Source organism: Dipodomys ordii, unplaced genomic scaffold (assembly GCF_000151885.1).
Source record: "Dipodomys ordii isolate 6190 unplaced genomic scaffold, Dord_2.0 Scaffold16, whole genome shotgun sequence".
NCBI lineage: Eukaryota > Metazoa > Chordata > Mammalia > Rodentia > Heteromyidae > Dipodomys > Dipodomys ordii.
In genome coordinates this window covers 5,994,513-6,015,885 of record NW_012267232.1, presented here as the reverse complement: position 1 = coordinate 6,015,885, position 21,373 = coordinate 5,994,513, and the positions used below count along the sequence as shown (strand labels likewise).

At 42.8% G+C, this 21,373-nt stretch overlaps 1 protein-coding gene across 3 annotated transcripts in view; it reads right to left on the bottom strand.

Moving 5' to 3' along the window:
• The window catches only part of Cdkl1 (cyclin-dependent kinase-like 1 (CDC2-related kinase)), a 56,470-nt gene that overhangs the window by 771 nt on the left and 34,326 nt on the right, over positions 1 to 21,373 (bottom strand). For all 3 annotated transcript variants that reach the window (XM_013012297.1, XM_013012298.1, XM_013012296.1), the window contains exons 4-9: positions 14,152 to 14,224; positions 11,569 to 11,659; positions 10,212 to 10,412; positions 5,797 to 5,879; positions 2,435 to 2,491; positions 1,225 to 1,380 (exon numbers count right to left, since the gene is read on the bottom strand). In XM_013012297.1, the coding sequence (XP_012867751.1) occupies positions 1,225 to 1,380; positions 2,435 to 2,491; positions 5,797 to 5,879; positions 10,212 to 10,412; positions 11,569 to 11,659; positions 14,152 to 14,224 (661 nt within the window). The remainder of the gene's footprint in view (positions 1 to 1,224; positions 1,381 to 2,434; positions 2,492 to 5,796; positions 5,880 to 10,211; positions 10,413 to 11,568; positions 11,660 to 14,151; positions 14,225 to 21,373) is intronic.

The window sequence follows — 21,373 nt, the reverse complement described above, 5'->3', positions numbered from 1 at the left end:
TAGAAGAAAAACATTCTAACACAGTAAGTGGCCTATCTCAGGGCCCTGGGGTTCGTGTAGTACCTATTCCTAATGACCATTGCATCTATTTCCTTCAAACCACACACAGCCCCAGATGCATTCTGTTTTAATCATTGCGGGCTACCAATGGAAAGACTTAGGCAATATAAGGCATAGCTTAGGAAGTACATAGAAAATCCAGAAGTGACCAAGAGCAGCCAGTCCAACTATGGTCTGTCTGTTCTAAATTGCTAGATTTTGCCTTCAATCGAGACACTTCATGTAAGGCCATTTAAACACTTTGCACTAATCAGGATTTTTTTTTTCCCCCAGTACAGGGCCCTTTGAACTTAGGGCTCACAGGCTCACTTGGCTTGCTTGCTCAAAGCTGGTATGCTCTACTACTTGAACCATGCCTCCATTCTAGCATTTTGTTGGTTAATTAGAGACAGCACCTGGACTTTTCTCCTAGGTCTGATCTCAGCTCCCTGAATAGCTAGGATTGTAAGTGTGAGCCACTGGTACCTAGCTACCAGTCTGGATTCTTAATGAGTTCTCAGAGTACGGTTGGATGATGTTGTTGTTGTTTTGTCAATCGGGGCTTGAACTCTGGGCCTGAGCACTATCCCTAAGCTCTTCAGCTCAAGACTAGTGCTCTACTACTTGAGCCACAGCACCACTTCTGCCTTTTTCTGTTTATGTGGTACTGAGGAATGGAACCCAGGGCTTCATGCGTGGTAGGCAAGCACTCTGCCACTAAGCCACATTCCCAGCCCTGGATGTTATTCTTGAATGTGCTGCCTTGGTGGCATCCTGCAAACACGCATGGCTGGATTTACCACAGCCAATTCTGGCAAAGGACTAGGGAAAATAGTTATTAATGTTGTTAATAGTTAATACAGAAGGTAAACCTGATTTCATTTTCTAAAGCACAAGGAGCATGTACTAGTGGACCTTGCTGTGTCAGAAACTCCGGATCTCCTGTGGCAGCAGGAAACAGCAGGCAAAGGGCACCCTTTAGGACTTGGGAAGGAGGGGCTGTAGGAGGCAGATGTCCCTGGGTCCCTGATAAATCAGGTAATTGGTTTCCTAGTGCCAGAATGAAGAGGTCAGAGTATGGTAGTGGTTTTGAACTCAGATTCCAGCTCTGTACATGGTGGCAGGTATGCAAGCATGTGAAACTATAACCTTGGGTGTTTTTATACCATAGTACACTACTCTTACCCCAGGCACGTGCTTCCGGCTCTGCCGTAAGTTCTTCCTCATTTGTCTGTTAGGGTCTCTGGTCAAATCCCCTACTTTTCTGATGCTGTCAAAATATGGGTGCTGTAGTAGCTGTTCACACGTCAGCCTCTCAGCAGGGTCCATGTGCAGACAGCCCTGAACAACACACAATTCTTGTAAATTGTTTGAGCTTACTCATCTAGTAAGAGTAAGCTCATTTTTTATCACTTTAAATGATACAATAATTATATTTATAGAGTACAGTGAAATAATTAGATATATTTTTCAAATGTGTAATGATGATCAAATTAGGGTAATTAGTATTTCCATTTCCTTAACTACTATTTTTAACTTTTCTTTTTTTTTTATCAGGGTCTTGCCCTTGCTTGGCAAGTGTTTTACTATTTGAGTCAACCCCCAGCCTTTTTTGCTTTAGGTTCACATAGGGTCTCATGCTTTTACCTGGGCCCCAAACCATAATCTTCTTAATTCCATCTGTAACTGGGATCATAAATGTGAACCACCATGCTTTGCTTGAGCTGAAGCGTGCAAGGACAGAGCCCTACGACCAACAAAAACAAAAAACAAAACTAGAGACCCTCAGATCTCAGCCTCCTGAGTAGCTGGGATTACAGGCATGAGTCACCAGCATCTAGCCTTTTTTTTTTTTGGGGGGGGGTCCGGTCATGGGGCCTGAACTCTGGGCCTGGGCGCTGTCCCTCAGCTCTTCAGCTCAAGGCTAGCGCTCTACCCCTTGAGCCACAGTGCCACTTCGGGCTTTTTTTTTTTTCTGCTTATGTGGTGGTGAGGAATTGAACCCAGGTGAGGAATTGAACCTCATGCATGCAAGGCAAGCACTCTACCACTGAGCCACCTTCCCAGCCCCAGCATCTGGCTTTTAAACAACATTAAAATCAAAATGTATTTCACATGTACTAGGGAGTTACTATTTAAAGGTTTATATACCTATGATTTTTTTTTGAAGGAAAGAATCCCTTTGTAAAACAAATACTACCCTTTTAAATTTTACATTTTGTATAAATTTAGATTTAAAATATGATGCTAGGCTTATTTAAAGGACACAGATGTTTCAACTATAATAGAATGACCCCTTTTAAAAATTGAGAGAATTCTAAAAACATTTCATGAACTGGTACATGTAATTCTGATGACAGCTATTGTCTTATTTCTGCTGAAGCCATAAATTTACCTTTAAGAGCTCCAGGGCAGGATAAGAGATATTTGGAAATTTTAACTCCAGTGGTTCCTGTTGAAAAGAAAAGGAGCCTTTAATTTATGACATACATTCAGATTAAGGTTCTCCAAAGGCAACTTTTCTCTGGAATAGAATTATCTTCTTGACAACTTCCTGGCCACCTCCACCTTTCCCCAAGTCACCTTCCCCAAGTAACAGCTTCTCTCTGTCTGCCTCTGCCTCTGTTTCTCTCACTGTATCTCTCTCTTTCTGTCTCTGTCTCTTCTCTTTTTCTTGGTGCCAGCCCTGGGACATAAACTCAGGGCCTGAGCATGGGCACTGTCCCTGAGCTTTTTTGCTCAATGCTGACACTCTACCACTTGAGTCAAGCTCCACTGGCTTTCTGGTGGTTAATTGGAGATAAGAGCCTCTTGGACTTTCCTGCCAGGGCTGGCTTCAAACCCTGATCCTTAGATCTCAGCCACCTTGAGTAGCTAGGATTACATTAAAGGGATGAATCCCAGCAACAATCTCTTAAGCTCCTCTCCTACTTCCAAATGGCTTTCTAAATTTACTTCTTTTTTGGGGTGGGGTAGGGTAGGGGAATTCCTAGCCATTCCCTTTACATACTGAAGAAGCTAGCAAATTATAAATAAATTCTAATGAAAAAAAATAAAAGTTTTTGTTTTTTTTTTAACCACAATTTCGGTAACTTGCCTTTCCTGAGAAAATCAGGCACTGGATTATTGTATTTTACACTTAACTTATAACGGGAGCTTCAAAATACAGTTTTTTCTTAACTGAACAGATGCTTCATGGATTTCATGTCTTCTCCCACAAGAGCCTGTGGGTCCCCAATCAGCTCCCAGCTTAAAAAGTCTCCTGAGTAGGCATTCATCCATCTCCCATTGGCCATATAAGGCTATTTTGCTCAAGTCACATGCTGCAGTCACCCAAGGAAGGCTGCTGACCAGATAAAGAGACATCCCACTGACAAAAGCTATCTGAGGAGGGAGGCTGCCGAAAGAAGACCAGCCAAGCTGAGGAAAACAAATGGCCCTAGTGTGTTGTGGGTATGAAGACAGCACAGTGTAAGCGGCTGGCCAGAGCAACTGGCCAGACTCATCTAATGAATCATCCCTGTGCTATGTATGGCCTAGCAGTGGAGTGCAGTGTTATGACTGAGAACCAGCTCCAACTATCAATTCGCAATTGTCTACATGCAAATCACTGATTACAGAGCAGAGCCTGACTTACACTCTCTCAAGCAGCTTTTTACTCAGGGCTGGTGCTCTATCACTTGAGCCTTGCCTCTACGCATTTTCTGATTAATTGGAGTCAGAGTCTTAGATTTCTCTGCCCAGGTTGACTTCCAACTGCATCCAGGTGTCAGCCTCCTGAGTAGCTAGTATTACAGATGTGAACTATTGGTGCCTAGCTGAGCCTAAGTTTCTTACATTGAAGAGAAGGGGAGAAAAATCCTAAAGCAGATTTGTTGACAAATCTGAGGGTGTTAATACAAAGCACTTGAGAGTGGCTTCTGACTGCCTTTCCCTCCCCGTAGTCACTTACATAGTTTTTCCTCTTGTGTGAAATGTGGGGATTGATAGGATGTTGGCTAAGATCGGGCCCTGCTGTCTCAGCAACAGTGCCTCTGAGGAGGCCTGCAGGCTGCTGGTGATGCACACCCCAGCCTGCCAGTGGAGCCAGTTCCTCACTCCCAGCAACCATCAGGCCTCCCTGTCGAGGTTACTGACCCCACAGAGGGACTGCAGCACAGATGTTGAAGTGTTCAGCCCCCGCTGCTTCTTCCTGTGTTTGTGTCAACAGGAAATCTCTTGCAGGACCATCTCTGAGAGACCATGGGAAGGTTTTTACATTTATGAAACCTGGGCTGGTTCTGATGTCTCAGCACAGACAATCCAACTGGAAAGTGCTAAGGGATATTTGGAGCATAACTAGGAATGTGCAGGTCACCAGGGAGCCAGCTGGGTCGTCTCCCATCTGCCAGGTGTCATTCCTCCCTCTCTGTCCCAGCATGACCCACTTTTCCTAAAGCTGGTGCTACAGGACAGGATGGGGGGGGGTGCTGGGGCGGAAGGGGTGAGGGAAGAGACAACACAAGCACGGGAACAGACAGAACTTGCACTAGGAAACTCTAAGTAACTGGAGGGTTAGTTTCTGTTATCTGGATGTGGTGGCTTGCATCTGGGATCCTAGCTCCTTAGGGAGGCCTGTAGGTAGGAAGTTGAGGCTGAGGCTGGTCTCAGGCAAAACCTTGAAACCCTACCTGAAAAATAACTAAAAGCAAAGAAAGGAAAAAAAAGGGCTGGGGCATGGTTCAAGAGGGTGAGCACCTGCCTAGTAAGCATGAGGCCTTGAGTCCAAAACCTCACTAATGCCTTCTCCCCTCTAAAACCCATAAAGAATAAAATAAAGTTGGGGCTGGGAAGGTGGCTCAGTGGTAGAGCGCTTGCCTTGCATGCATGAGGCCCTGGGTTCGATTCCTCAGCACCACATAGCAGAAAAAAAAAAAAGCTGGAAGTGGCACTGTGGCTCAAGTGGTAGTGCTAGCCTTGAGCTGAAGAGCTGAGGGACAGCGCCCAGGCCCAGAGTTCAGGCCCCACAACCGGTAAAAAACAAAACAAAACAAAAGAATAAAAAAAGTTAACCTCGAAATATCATTACAAAGAAATACTGTTAATATTTTGGTATATAAACATGGGCATTTATTTAACAAATATAAATCTTTTTGCATGACTTTCCAGAGGTTTATTTGTATTATTTTATACTTATGATATAATTTGTATATATACATTATATATTTTGTTAAATGTTTACTTGAATTATATCAGATTATATACTGTTTGGTTTATATACTGTTTTGTTTTGTTTTGTATTTGTCCATCGTGGGTCTTGAACTCAGGGCCTGGGCATTGTTCCTGAGCTCTTTTGCTCAAGGATAGCATTCTACCATTTTAGCCATAGTGCCACTTCTAGTTTTCTGGTGGTTAATTGGAGATAATGTCATGGCCTTTCCTGCCCAGGCTAGCTTTAAAACATGATCCTCAAATCTCAGCCTCTTGAATAACACAGCCTCCTGTGTATACACAGACACACAGACACAGATACATACACACGGATCCTGAGCTACCCAGAATCAATTGATAACAATGATAAATGACAGGTCCAACCAGGGAAAGAAATTCCCTGGTTGGCAAACTGTTTCAACATTAAATCAGCATTGAGACTAAGAGCTTGTTAGCCAAATTTACTCTACTTTTCCTTTTCAAAACTTCCAAGGCAGAGTGAGCCATGGAGCCCAGATAAGTTACTAGCAAAACCTAGCCAGCCTTCTCTCTAAATTGGTCACTTACCATGTCTTCAGGGTCTGGGATTTCCACTCCACTGAAATACTGATTCGTGCTAAATACTTGTTGGTGCCTGGGAATGAGATCCCCTTTAAAACAAGAAGAAAGATAGAGGTAAGACTTGTTAACAAACAGCAAACTATGGTCCCTTTTATGGAATCTATGTGTGTATCTATACCACCAAAAGATGCAGGGTGGTTTTATTTTTCTCCCAATCAAGAGAAGCATTGAGTATTGAGCTCTACAACAGACAGTACACCAAGTCAGGCCCAGAGGTGGTAAGCTACAGAAACACAAGGCTGCAATACTCTTTTATTTTTTATTTTTTTGGTTGGTCATGGGGTTTGAACTCTGGGCTTGGGCGCTGTCCCTGCACTCTTCAGCTCAATGTAAGTGCTCCACTGCTTGAGCCATAACGCCACTTCCGGTTTTCTAGTGGTTTATCGGAGATAAGAGTCTCACGGACTTTCCTGCCCGGGCTGGCTTTGAACCAGAATTACAGGCGTGAGCCACCAGCGCCTGGTTAAGGCTGCAATACTCTTGCTCTCAAAGGTTTACCATGTATTTGAGGAACCCAAATCAAGCAATTCAAACAATATATGCAAATAATGTCTTAAAAAATAACAAGTGTGGGGCTGAGAAGGTGGCTCAGTGGTAGAGCGTTTGCCTTGCATGCATGAGGCCCTGGGTTTGATTCCTCACCACCACATAAGCAGGAAAAAAAAAAGCTAGCCTTGAGCTAAAAAGCTGAGGGACAGCGCCCAGGCCCAGAGTTTAGGCCCCATGACCGGACCCCCCCCAAAAAAAAACAAACCCCAAGTGTAACAAGTACAAGTTGAAATTATATTAATTGAATTCTGACAAAAATGTACATATCTAGCCATTAGAACAATTCCTGACATACAGCAGCAAACTCTCAATAAATATTTTAAAGAGACAGGGAAGACAAGGAAGGAAGAAAGAAAGGAACATAGAAGATTATGGAAGATTTTTCAGATAGAAGGACTACATTCCAAAAGGAACCATGGTTTCTTCTTCTTTCACCAATTAGTAATCTGTTGGAAATACATTTCATCTACTGTTTAGAAGATTTATCAGAAGCATTCAATCAAAAGGAGCATTTCTAGATTCCAGGAGCCTTTGTGAAGCTCAGTCTGCACACATTGCAGCCACATGAACCAAAATCCCTCTCATGTAAAATTCTAGGGATATTACAGGAATTTTGTTTGTATGGAGGTACTCTGGGAGGCCTTGCTGGGCTCTGGGAGGCGTTTGGCAGGGTGCAGTGGAAATGAAGAGCCTCCAGACAGAGCCCTGCACATGCTACCAAATGAACGAGGCTAGAGTTCCTATGCTAGAGTATCACATTGCTGAATTTTACTGAACTCGCACACATCCAGGAACCTCATCCCATTTTAAGTGATCAGGTAGCCTTTAAGCAAGGGATCAGCGTTAGCTACTCAGGAGGCTGAGATCTAAGGATCATGTTTTGAAGCTATCCTGCTCAGGAAAGTCCATGAGATCCATACCTCCATTTAACCAGCAAAAAGCCAGAGGTGGAGCTGTGGCACTGGCCCCTTGAACACACTAGCTCAAGGATAAAGTTCACAGGTCCCAAGTTCAAAGGCAAGAACCAGCATGCACACACACACACACACACACACACACACACACACACACGGTAGCCACTGATTCCTTGTCCCAGACCCCAGTGAACATTAGCATGATAAGTAATTTTCAGTACCCTAACAACCTTTTTTCATCACAACTGTAGGGTTCTAAAATCACTGGAGGAATAACGGAAGGCTAAGTGCCTTCTGCCTGGACTACAAGATGTCTGCAATATTCAGACACTGGTAAAGGATAAATTGAAATATAAGACAAGATCTCACCTTTAGGAACCTTCGAGAAACAACAACAACAACAAATACAAGGCAAGCTGGACATTGTAATGCAGAGGCAGGAAGAGGGTTGAAGGCCGGCCTGTGCTATATTGTCTCTCTCAAAATCCGGAGTAGGGACATAGCTCAGTGCATTGGCAGTGTTCTTGCCTAGCATGCACAAGGCTCTGGGCTCAGTCCAGCATCTTCCATAGAGTCAGGATGATCCAAAGTAATTAGGTAAACTGGGGTTAAGAACATACAAATGAAATGACAACAACAGAATATAGGTTGAATATCCCTAATCCAAAAATTCTGAAATCCAAAGTGTCCCAAAACCTAAAACTTTTTGAGTGCCAATGTGACACCACAAGTAGCAAATACCACGTGACCTTACATGATGGGCTACAATAAAAACATAGACACATTAACAATATTGTATGTAATTACCTTTAAGATAAGGTTTGAGGTGGATATAAAAGTATTCTGTGAGCTATGTGCCAGTTGCTCATGCCTGTAATCCTAACTACTCAGGAGGCTGAGATCTGAGGATCGTGGTTCAAAGCCATCAAGGGCAAGAAAGTCCATGAAACTCTTATCTCCAATTAACCACCAGAAAACCAGAAGTGGTGCTGAGGCTGAACGGGTAGAGCACTAGCCTTGAGCTGAAGAGCTCAGGGACAGCACCCAGGCCCAGAGTTCAAGATGCATGACTGACAAAAAAAAAAAAAAAAAGTATTCTGTGCTCATGAGGCATGACAGACAGATGAGAAGACAAGCAAATTACATTCCTTTCAGCAAACATCCAAAGGCTCAGAAAATAAAACCAGGAAATACGCTGAAAAAGCAGTGAAGCACCCCTCCCATCACACCTACTTCTAGATGCTAAAGCAAAAGAAGATTAGGTGACCCAGAAGGGGCTGTCTAAATCTGCCATCTCCTTCAAAATGGTAAAAATCTGGGACTCTATAAAGGAGTAGACAGAAAGAATGCAAGGTGTGCCAGGTGCTGGTGGCTCACACCTGTAATCCTAGCTACTCAGGAGACTGAGCTGAGGATTGTGGTTCAAAGCCAACCCAGGCTTTGAACCCAGAAAAATCCATGAGACTCTTACCTACAATTAACCACCAGAAAACTGGAAGTGGCACTGTCTCAAAGTGGTAGAGTACTAGCCTTGAGCAAAAGAGCTCAAGGACAGTTCCCAGGCCCCAAGTTCAAGCCCCACAACCAAGACACACACACACACACACACACACACACACACACACAGACTTGTTTGGACAAAGAAAACCTTAAACGTTACCTGAGTTTTGAGTGAGCCCCACTTAGATAGCTTACCTACTCAGAACCATTTTCAAGGATTAGGAGTTGCTAGACTGAAATACCCACATATACTTGCCCAGCTCAAAAAGTATAAAAGCTGCAGCTAGGAACTGCTATTTTGAATCTTTTCTTTTGGTCCAAGACTATGATTTGAACATAGTACCTAATACTTTCACTCACTGGCTAGAGCTTTACCAGCTAAGCCCTGCTAACCATTGCTTGAATCTTTAACTCCCATTCCTGCATGGGGAGAAGAAAATGTCTCCATTTCTCCCTACTTAAAACCTGTTATACTAAAATAAATCCTTGCTAAAGTTTTCATCTTATAAAACTTTCCTTTGGCTGGGCACTGGTGGCTCACAAGGCTGAGATCTGAGGATCACAGTTCAAAGCCAGCCCAGGAAAGCAATGTCTGTGCAACTCTTATTTCCAATTAACCACCAGAAAACTGGAAGTGGTGCTGTGGCTCAAGTGGTAGAGCACTCGACTTGAGCTGAAAAAAACCTTCCCTTTGTGTGAGACACCCTGAAATGCTTTACATGAGTGGATCTCAAGAACTTGTGATTTTTCTGGGCGATTGGGAAGCAGAAGAACCTCATGATCCATTCTCCTGTCACATTTAGACTTGAGTCCCAGTCCTAAGATATCTCATTAAGGATATATAAAGATTCCAGAATCTGAAACACTTCAGGTCCCAAGCATTTTGGATATGAACTTAAACTGTGAAAGTGTTCTCCCAACTGCTAGGCTTTTTAGAAATGTAAATTTCTACATGGAAATTAAGTTAATGCAAACTATGCTTAAGAGCAAATCATGTCATCTAGGCATTTAGAAAATGTTCAGTGATTGTTCATTATTTTTACCGAAACAAATGTGGGTATCAGGCTGGGAAGGTGGCTCAGTGGTAAAGCGCTTGCCTTGCATGTATGAGGCCCTAGGTTCGATTCCTCAGCACCACATAAGCAGAAAATAAAAAAGCCGGAAGTGGCGCTATGACTCAAGTGGTAGAGCGCTAGCCTTGAGCTGAAGAGCTGAGGGACAGCACCCAGGCCCAGAGTTCAGGCCCCATGACCAGACCCCCCCACCAAAAAATTAAAGAATTAAACAAATGTGGATATCTTTGAGGTTTCCAAGATGCCCTTTCTGGAACACTAAGGACATCAGATAAGCTGGGAACTTGGCTCTTTGTCCCAGAGGTGGGACAAAAACCACACTTACCCAAGGTTTTCCTAATCAGATAGAGCTGATCCATGTCGGACTTTCCAGGCCACAGAGGCACTCCTGACATTAGCTCAGCAAAGACACAGCCAATTGCCCAAACGTCTACTGGGGGGCCATACTGTGTGTCCCCCACCAGCAGTTCAGGGGAGCGGTACCACCTGGTAGCCACATAGTCTGTGTAGTAGTCACTTGGTCCCGCTGGCCAGGGATGGAACATGGAAGACAGAACAATGGAATCCTGCAATCAAAACTAGGAAGGAAACACTTATAGAATCAAGATCATACCCAAGCCTGTGGTTCTTTGAAATCACTGTTCTCAATGCTGGATTGTACACCCAAATCACTTGGATTATAGCACATAAAGAATTACTGGTGCCGGGCGTCAGTGGCTCATGCCTGTAATCTCCAATTAATCACCATAAAACTGGAAGTGATGCAGGGTGCCAGTGGCTTACTCCTGTAATCCTAGCTACTCAAAAGACTGAGATCTGAGGATCGAGGTTCAAAGCCAGCCCAGGCAGGAAAGTCTGTGAGACTCTTATCTCCAATAAACCACTAGAAAACTGGAAGTGGCGCTGTGGCGCAAGTGGTAGAGTACTCGCCTTGAGCTGAAGAGCGCAGGGACAGCACCCAGGCCCAGAGTTCAAGCCCCACGACTGATTAAACAACAAACTGGAAGTGGTGCTGTGGCTCAAGTGGTAGAGCCTTCACCTTGAGCTGAAGAGCTCAGGGACAGCACCCAGGCCCATGACAGACAAAAAAAAAAAAAAGAAAGAAAAAGATAAAGAATTACTAGTGTTCAGGCCACATACCAAACCAATTAAATCAGAGTCTTCTTGGGGAAGGCTTTGGGCTACAGCATAATTTGTCACATTCTGCAGATGATCTGAATCTGCAGCTAAGGTTTCAAATCATTCTAATTTTTTTGGGGGGGAAGGGGAGAGGTAAAGAAACAGTAGTGAGGTTTGAAGTCAGGACCTCTGAGTTTGCTAGGTAGGCATCGTACCACTGACCACCACTTCCAGCCCCAAATAGCACTTCTGAGAAGTATTATTATAGAGGGGAAAAATAGGGGGAGAGAGAGAGAGAGAGAATCCAACCAGGAGACTAGCATACTTTTAATAACTACTTCATTATTATATAATTTATATATTGCACACACATTAAACCACTGTATTTATGTTATGTTATAACTATATCACACAATCCTGTAACTAGAGAATTATAATTCATAGCAAGCTTTCAACCTAAATATAAGGATACAATAGTTAGTTTTTGGTAGCATCTAGATCCTTCATCCCATCAAGAACATTTCTGTCCTTTCCACTTAACTAAAGAAAACTTCAGTACTCACTCAGAAGCCGAGCAAATCCAAAATCACAGAGTTTAATCACAGAATGTTTTGTGATGAGGATATTTTCGGGCTTCACGTCTCTGTGTATGCACTAGTAACAAAAACATTGTGAAAAAGTAATTATGCTATATGGCATAAATACAACTTTTTTTTTCTAGTACTGGGGTAGTGCTCAGCGGCTGCCATACTGCTGAGCCACACCTCCAGCCCTAAAACACATGAATATTTAGTAAATATTGCATAATTGAACAATCACTCGACTTTCTCATTGTCTTGTTGAGTAAGACGAAACAGCAGCCTCAAATATATCAAATTCCATTCTATAGTCTGAATCGTCCCTCAAATTCTTTTTTTCCAAATTCTTTTTTTAACAAATATTTAAAAAAAGTCTTTGAGTAGTTGTAAAAAGGGGTTTCAATACAACTTGTCAGATGAGTACAATGCATCTCACCTTTTTACCCTCATTTTTTTTTTTTTTTTTTTGCCAGTCCTGGGCTTGAACTCAGGGCCTTGAGCTTCTTTTGCTCAAGGCTTGAGCCACAGCTCCACTTCTGGCCTTTTCTGTTTATATGGTACTGAGAAAACAAACCCAGGACTTCATGCATGCTAGGCAAGCACTCTACCCCTAAGCCACATTCCCAGCCCAACCCTCAAATTCTTGAAGAACCCAGAAGGACCAGTAGGATAAACAGCAAAATGAAAATAGGGGCACTAGGCAGTGAATAAAAATACAAGACACTCAGATTTGAATTTCAGATAAACAGCCATTTCTTTCCCCCTGGAAAGTTGGTGCGTAAGCAAAATTCACAGCTGAGTGGCTGAGATCAGTTGGCCTGGTAAACAGGACAAGCCCAGAGCCTGCTGAGATAAGCTGAAGGGCGGGCTGCAGCAGCTAGCCTAGAGATCTGCCTCCCAGCTGCCATTTGTCCTGACAAGATAAACAAGAGCCACAGCAGCCTCACCCTCTTGGGAGAGTCACTAGATGTCAGCGCTGTCCCACACACATCAAATACTCTTGGCACCACATCCAGCCCTAGGGGATGTGACTCAACTCCATAATTTAGACTCAAATCACCTGGTTTTCAGAACACAGGCTACATTCCTTCACAGGGCAAAATTGGAGAGAAAGAATGCTTGACTTAAAAAAAAAATCAAATGACCATGTCCTTGGCAAAAAAATCCAAACAACAACTTCACTAACAACAACATGGAAAAAAAAAATTCCAGATCAAAATACTATGCTGAATTCCCATGATCTTCTCCTCTCTCAGTTGTTTTCCACTTCAGGGAAATGTTGGGTTTTCTCCAATCTGAATCGCTGTTGGCCTGCAGCCTGACACTCTGGGCTTGACTTTTTACAATCTGGAAAGAAGAAGGAGGTCTTCTTGGGCCTAACCAGTTTTCACTCCAAAGGCATCTTTAAGTTGAGAGATAAATCTCACTAATTCTTCCCTCATGGGTATTTATTATTCTGTAAAACTTGAGGGGAGGCATTAAAAAAAAATAATGTAATTGAAATCTCTCTGGCTATCAGGAATGAATGATCCTGAGGGCTCGAATTCATTCCCCAGAGGCTTCACAACATTGCTATAAATGGGCACATCACGGATATCATGATGACATATGATCAGAAGACTTGTAACCAAGAATGTGCTCCCATTCTGTTCTGGGAATTCTTTCTATGTTTCGGTACCCTCCCCCACTGATAATGTGCAGCCTAAACAGCATCTGGGGCTCTCCAGAGAGCCGTGGTATGCATTACATTTGTCTTCTGTTCTCAGATCTCCCCCACACCAGGCCTTTGTCTCCCTTTCTCCTAAAACCTGCTGGCAGAATAGTGCTAACATCACTCAAATGACTAACAAGGGAAAGTGCCCACACTTTCTGATGTACAATGGTAACTTTTAGAATCCAGCACTCATGCATACTAAATATGCATGCTCCTCCTCTGAGCTCCCCTCCCACCTGACCAGGAGTCTAGCCTTCAGCTAATGATGACTCAGTCAGGAGATGGGCTGAATGCTCTCATATTTTTTTCCTTCTTTCTTGAAAAAAAAAAAAAAAGCATTTGGGACAGACAGGCCAGGAACAGGATTTAGCTCTACAAGTTCAACCCCATAGGAGCTAGCAGGTGGTAGAATAACAAGATTGCAGCTAAAGTGCACTTATGGAAACTTCAGCATCCAGAACTTCTTTTCTTCTTTGTCTTCCTCTGCTGTGGACTGAAGCCAGGGCCCTGTGTATGCAGGGCAGGCTCTCTACCGCTGATCCCTGCTCTCTGTGTGTAACGAAGGCAGTACTGTATTGGAGGGAGCAGCAGGCTTGCAGCATCTGAAAACTCAAGCTACCATGCAACAAGTATGCTGTACCTCTGCCAGCCCAGTTGTGCCTGGGTTTTGTAGAGCCTAAGCAAAAAGGCATATCTCAATTAGCATTTTTATTTTTAGCCTCTTCTACCAACCTGGGCTTGTGAAACTTGGAGTAAACAATTCTATCTACAAAAATCGGATATAAACTTTGTACCAGGCTCCACCTAGCTTAAAGAGAGGCATCTGATTTTTCAAGGGAGATCAGGAAACTTACATTGTGTTTGTGGCAAAAATTGACAGCTTGCAGTGTCTGCCAAGTTATACTCCTCACAAGATTTTCTGGTACCCTAGAAAAATAAAGAGAAACACACACACACACATTAGTGCAGTCATGGAAGTTAGCTCAAGACGAGAAAAAATAAACTAAGATAGGCTTTGGTAATAATAACAATAAAAAAAATCCAAGGTAACAGAATCATTCCAAAGTGTTAAGAATGCATGACCAGCATATGGCTGGGTTCTGAGGACATGTCTTTGCTTTTTTATTTGTTGGTCATGGATCTGGGCACTGCTCCTGAGCTCTTTTGCTCAAGACTAGCACCCTACCACTCTGAGCCACAGATCCATTTCCAGATTTCTGGTGGTTAATCAGGCTTTCCTGCCCTGGCTGACTTCAAACCACGATCCTCAGATATCAGCCTCAGGAATAGCTAGGATTACAGGTGTAAGACACCAGAACCCAGTCTAACATATCTTTTGACAGGGAGAAACTATGCAAACAAGTGCTTTCCACAGGAAGTACAACAGACTTTAGTGTCTCCTCACTCAAGCCCTGCATAGCACTGGAAACTTGGGTTCCATTTCTACTACCTTTTTTGGTCTGGCCATATGTGTTTTTAAAAATTTTTATTAACCTATTAGTTGAACAAGGGGTCTTCACTGTGATATTTCCACATACATATACAATATATCTCAATTAAACTCAATCCTCTAATCATTCTCCTTTTTCTTTCTCCCTACTTTCTTTCTCTCCCTGTCTGTCTGTTTCTTTTTCTTCCTTTCTTCCCTTCTTTCTTTCTCTTTTCTTCCTTTCTTCCTTTCTCTTTCTCCTTCCCTCCCTCTCCCCTCTCTCCCTTCTTCCTTCTCTCCCTCCCTCCCTTCCTTCCTTCTTTTCTCTCTCTCTTTTCTTTCTTTTCTCTCTCCTTCCTTCTATCCTTCCTTTCTTTCTTTCTATCCTTTCTTTCTTTCTTTCCTTTGTTTGTTCCTGTCCTGAGGCTTGAATCCAGTGCTTGGGTATTGTCCTTGGGATTTTTTGTTTTCTCAAGGCTAGTGCCCTACCACTTGAACCATGCCTTCACTTACAGCTTTTTACTAGTTAATTGGAGATAAGAATCTTACAGGCGTTTCTGCCTAGGCTAGCTTTGAACCATGCTCCTCAGATCCAGCATTTTCTCTACCTTCTTTTTTAAAAAACATATAATTATTATTTTTAAGTCGTTGTACAAAGAAGTTCCCATTCTACAAAACAGTATATGAATACAAGATATCTGACAACATTGTCACCCATTGCTCCTAACCCATCGCTTCTATCACTTTTCTTTGCTTTCTTTTTTTTTTTAATTGAGATTAGGTGATTACATAAATTTCAGATATTTCACAGTATTGTAGAATAGTGATACGTAGTTAAAGTCACAAACACATTTTAACCTTCACAAGGCAAATTGTCATTATCATAGTCTATAAAGTTTGTGAATTCTATGAGCTTTGACAATACAATTATTTCTTCCACATCAGGTGATATTCACATTTCTTTCCTTTTGCTTAGTGTAGGCTGTTCCCTCTTTCCTTCTCATTCCTCCCTTCCCATCGCTGTTTTTGGTTTGCTTAGTTCTTTTTCTTCTAAGTCCAGTGGAGCTGATGGGCCCCTTTGTTGTATGTCATCCTGTTTCCCACTTATTCTGCGTTTCCTCCTGGCTTCCCTCCATTGCACATATATATATATATATATGGTCAAGAACATGGGGTCATTTAGCAATGATATGACAAAATGAGTGGCTGTCCTTTGTTTCTCAAGTTCTGTTTACTTTGTCATATTTCCTTGCACTTTGGCTTTAGCATCTACATATCACGGAGACCATGTGCCATTTGTTTCTTTGTTCTTGGCTTACTTCACTCAAAACAATCTGCTCTAGTTCCATCCATTTCCCTGCAAATGCCATTATTTTGTCCTTTCTAATGGCTGCATAATATTCCATTGTATATAGGTAACACAATTTTTGGATCCACTCATCAGTAGTGGGGCATCTGGTTTGTTTCCATATCTTGGCTATTGTGAACAGTGCTGCAATAAACATGGAAGTGCATGTGTCCTTGTATACTGGTTCGTGTTGCTCAGGGTAGATGCCTAGGAGTGGTATGGCTGGGTCATAGGGGAGGTCTATATTTAGCTTTCTGAGGTATCTCCAGACCTCTGCCCAAGTGGTTCTATTAGTATACAATCCCACCAGCAATACAATAGGGTTCCTCTTTCTCTGCATCCCCTCTAGTATTTGTCATTGGCTGAATTTAGGATGTGGGCCATTCTGACTGGGGTAAGGTGGTATCTCAGGGTTGTTTTTATTTGCATTTTCTTTCAGCCGGGGATGATTAACATTTCCTCATGTGTTTCTTTGCCATTTTAATCTCTTCTGAGAAGTCTCTCTTTAGTTCCCTTGCCCATTTCATGATTGGTTTGTTAGATGTGTGAGGGGTTAGTTTCTTGAGTTCCCTGTATATAATGGATATTAGACCCTTGTCTGATATATTGCTGGTAAATATCTTTTTCCAATTAGTTGGCTTTCTTTCTAGTTTGGTTACTATTTCTTTGTCTGTGCAGAAACTTTTTATTTTAAGGTAGTCCAATTTATCGAGTCTCTCTCCAATTTGTTGTGACCCTAGGATTCTGTTCAGGAAATTCCTGCCTGTGCCTATAAGTTCAAGTGTCTCTCTTATTCTGTCCTGCAGTAGTTTCAGAGATTCAGGTTTGATGTTAAGGTCTTTTGTCCATTTTTGAGTTGAGGTTAGTGCATGGTGACAGGCTGGGGTTCACTTTTATTTTTCTGCATGTGGCTGCCCAGTTTTCCCAGCACCAGTAGTTGAAGAGGCTATGATTCTTCCACTGTATGTATTTGGCTCCTTTGTCAAATATCATCTGACTGTATGTATGCAGTTTTATCTCTGGGTCCTCTAGTCTGTTCCATTGGTCTTCGGGTCTCTTTTTGTGCCAGTACCAAGTTCTCTGCCTTCTTAAAACAATTTCAAGCCCAGTGATGGTGGCTCATGCTTATAATCCCAGCTATTCAGGAGCCAGCCTGGGCAGGAAAGTCTGTGAGACGCCACTTTCAGCTTTTTGGTGCTTACTTGGAGATACGGGCCTCTCTGATTTGTCTACTTGGGCTCAGATCTTGAGATCTCAGTTTTCTGAGTAACAGCAAGCATGAGCCACTAGAACCCAGTTAGGTCTAATTTACTGCTTTTATGAATCAAACATTGAATGACATTGTTGTGGGTCTCAGCCAAAACCAGCAAGTAGAATAAGAGGGAAACTCCTGAGTAGTTGAGCTAAAGGTGACCACAAAAAAGCTACTTGTAGCCCCTGGGAGAGGACACAGGGCCAGTGTTGTCACACACCAGATGGTCAGGAAATCCTTTCAAGGAGAGGAGAGGATGCTGGTAGAGAATGGGATACCAGGGAGGAAATGTAGAGGCCACCTCCAGGAAGAAAGGCAGCACAGTTCTAGATCAAGATCACATCCTGGGCTTAGGCCACTCCTCTGCTAATTGTCTTCTTTCTTTTAGTGGCATACAGGCACAAATGCTGGAAACCTCACCTGCCACAAAAGAAGCCTAGAATAATGCAGCTAAGAAGGGGACAGCCATGCTCCTCCAGCCTTCACCTTTTGTCCAGAGAAAATAGGATATGTCTTAGCTTGGTGCTGGTGGCTTATGCTTGAACCCTAGCCTCTTCGGAGGCTGAGATCTGAGGATTGGCATTCAAAGCCATTCTAGGAAGACCGGAATACTTGGAATTCTTATCTACAATTCCAGCAAAATGCCTGGAGTGGAGATGTGGTTCTAGTGGTAGAGAGACAGCATTAGCAAAAAAAACTAAACAAGAGTATTAGCGCTTGAGTTCAAGCCCCAATATTGGGATACACACACACACACACACAGACTATATCTTGATAGTTCAGTGAATTAAGTAGGAATATAAAGTTACCAATGCCAGTAAACTTTAGTCTCTAAAACATTTGCCAAAAGAAATTATGCAAAAGGAGTATTTGAAAGTGAATGATAATAGCCTATCAGTATTCATGTTCCTCTGATGCTGAGTGAATTATTACACAATTCTCAAATGTAGAAATTCTGTTCAGACCATAAACTCTAGCAACTCCCTTCCCTCCTTTATTATTAACTTCTCTAGAACATGAGAGCCTCAGACTGTAAAAGCTAAAAGTCTCAGACTGTAAGATTCTCCCTCCTCCCGCCTCCTTTTTGTTCTGGTACTGGTGCTTAAACTCAGGGCTTGAGTGTTATTCCTCAGTTTTCCTTTTTGCTCAATGCTAATACTCTACCACTTGAACCCCAGCTCTACTTCCAGCTTTTTTCCCCTTTCTTTCTTTATTTTTTTGTCCATATGGGGCCTGAGCTCTGGGCCTGGGCTCTGTCCCTCAGCTCTTCAGCTCAAGGCTAGCACACTACCACTTGAGCCACAGCGCCACTTCCGGCTTTTTCTGCTTATGTGGGCCTCATGCAAGCTCTCTACCACTGAGCCACCCTCCTAGCCCATCAGCTTTTCTTTTTCTGGTTAATTGGACTGGCTTCAAACTTTGATCCTCAGGTCTCAGCCTCCTGAGTAGCTAGGATGATAGCTGCGAGCCACAGGAGCCTGGCTGTAAGATCACTTTTGATTGCAACACTCTGAGATGGTAAGAAATTTTCACTGAGCTGGAAGAAAGTTATAACCATAGACAAGGAGAGAAATAGAATCTGTTCTGAGATGAGGGGCTGGTATTGGAGCCATGTGTGTATATAGTAAGATACATGTTTATGCATATTAAGAAAGAAAGAAGATGGTGCTCACTAGACATCTAAGGGAAGACTTTGAGTGAGCAACTCTGACTTCAGAAAAAAGGCTAGGCTGGACACATAAGCATGAGAAGTACATGCATACTGTGTATTTAGTGCCTGGGACTAGATTAAAGAGCAAGGCAGATAAGATCTTAAAAGTCCTGGGCTCTTCAACCTCCCAAGGTCCTAAAGAGGACAGGACTGAGCTGAGCACAGAGTGAGCCAAGATCACATGGGAGAGAGGACACAGTCACAGAACCCAACTGAACAAATGCTCCAATGGAGTTCTGAATTAAGATGACTGATGGCTCATGCCTGTAAAGCGAGCTACTTAGGAGGCTACGATCTGAGGATCACGGTTCAAAGCCATCTTGGGAAGACAAATCCGAGAGACTCTCATCTCCAGTTATCCACCACCGGGGGAGGGATGGTTCAAGTCGGGAAGAAGCAGTTGAGAGCAAAAAAGCCAAAATAAGAATACAAGGCCCTGTGTTCAAGCCCTAGTATCAGCAGATATACCAAAAAGATGAGAGATGGAACAAGCTTGTCTGATTGAATTCCCTTCTCAAACCTGACTAGAATATACTGAAGACATTTTTTTTCTAAAGGATAGACATCCACAAGCTGGGCACTGGTGGCTCACTGGATAGGAAAGTCTGTGAAACTCTGATCTCCACTAAACTATCAAAAAAGCTGAAAGTGGAGCTGTGGTTAGACTGCTAGCCTTGAGTCCAGGCTTGAGTTCAGGACTGGCACAAAACAAACAACAAACCCTCACGAGAATGGTAAGTGACTTGACAGATCCTAGAAAGCTGAAACCTAAGCCAGGAAAGGAACATGGATAACTAACCAATTTACTCCCCCTCAGTCCCCCCCTCGAAGCTCTTCAGAAGGTTCAGCTCTTTGTGGAGCTGGGCTCTAAGAAGGAAGGGGGAAATTTTACTTAGAAACAAATCCTTAGATTTACTCTTAACCAATAGGGAGCACTCTTTCTCCGGCCTGGAGGAAGACTGCAGCTTTGGTTTCTGAAATGGGGACATCTGGCAGAGGGGACACTGTTCTGAAAACAAGATCACATGAGTATTCACATACCAACGATTGTACGCACAGCTTTGCAGCCCAGGCTGGAAGGAAGCTGGCAGCCAGTTACTCCCTAGGTAAAATATTGGAGGGGGGAGGCTCAGGAGCAAAGATCTGGGGGTTCTGACAGTAGGGTCCCTTCAGTAAATGACCTAGTCAGACAACTGACCGCACAGCGAAGCTCAGAGCTTCTATGCTTAGCCATCAGCACACAACTGAAATTTACATGATGCTCAAGAGAAGTATGTAAGAAAAAAAAAATTCAGAGGTGGATTCAAGGCCAAGATGGGTTCCAAAGTGAGAGAGTGTCACAAAAAGAGAAGGAACAAGAAAAGAAAAGCAAAAAAAGAAGGAAAAGAAGTAATAAAAAAGAGAGCAAAACAGAAGAAAAGCAACTTAAACACTTTGAAAAATCATTAAAATACTAAAAAACCAACTCCCAAACAATAGCAGGTCAAGAAAACAAAGGATAGGAGAGAAATAACAAAATGATTATACGTTTTTTTTCCTCAGGAAAGGTCCACTAAGTGCCAGTGAAACAAATGAAAACCAAGGTCAGTGACTTTCATAATCTGAAACTATTATAACATAGAGAAAAATTTCTGGAAATAAAAAATAAAGAAAGGAAAGAAAGAAAAAAAAGAAGAAGAAATATGACTTTTTAAAGGAGCAGAAAATAGAATTGCACCAGACTTCTTAACAACACAGAACATGGAAGGCCTTAAAACAATGTCTTCCAGGGCTGGGAAGTTGGCTCAGTGGTAGAGCGCTTGCCTTGCATGCATGAGGCCCTGGGTTTGATTCCTCAGCACCACAAAAGCAAAAAGAAAAAAGCCAGAAGTAGCGCAGTGGCTCAAGTGGTAGAGCGCTAACCTTGAGCTGAAGAGCTGAGGTACAGCGCCCAGGCTCAGAGTTCAGGCCCCACGACTGGACCCAAAAATAAAAAATGTCTTCCAAATGTGATTACACTCAAATTTTAAAAAGTTTGTATTATTCACTTAGACTCTAACACCAAATCAAAGAGATTCTACATAAAAAGAAATTTTTTTAAAGCAGGAAGTGGTGCTGTGGCTCAAAGTGGTAGAGCGCTAGCCTTGAGCAAAAGAGCTCACAGGTAGTGCCTAAGCCCCAAGTTCAAGGCACAGGACCCAAAACCACCACCACCACCAACAAAGGAATGCCTTCCAAAGCTTGAAGGAATGTTTTACCCAATCAACAACCACACACACACACACACACACACACACACACACACACACACAAAACACCTACACAGCTACATGCAAACAAAATATGCTGAAGTGTGA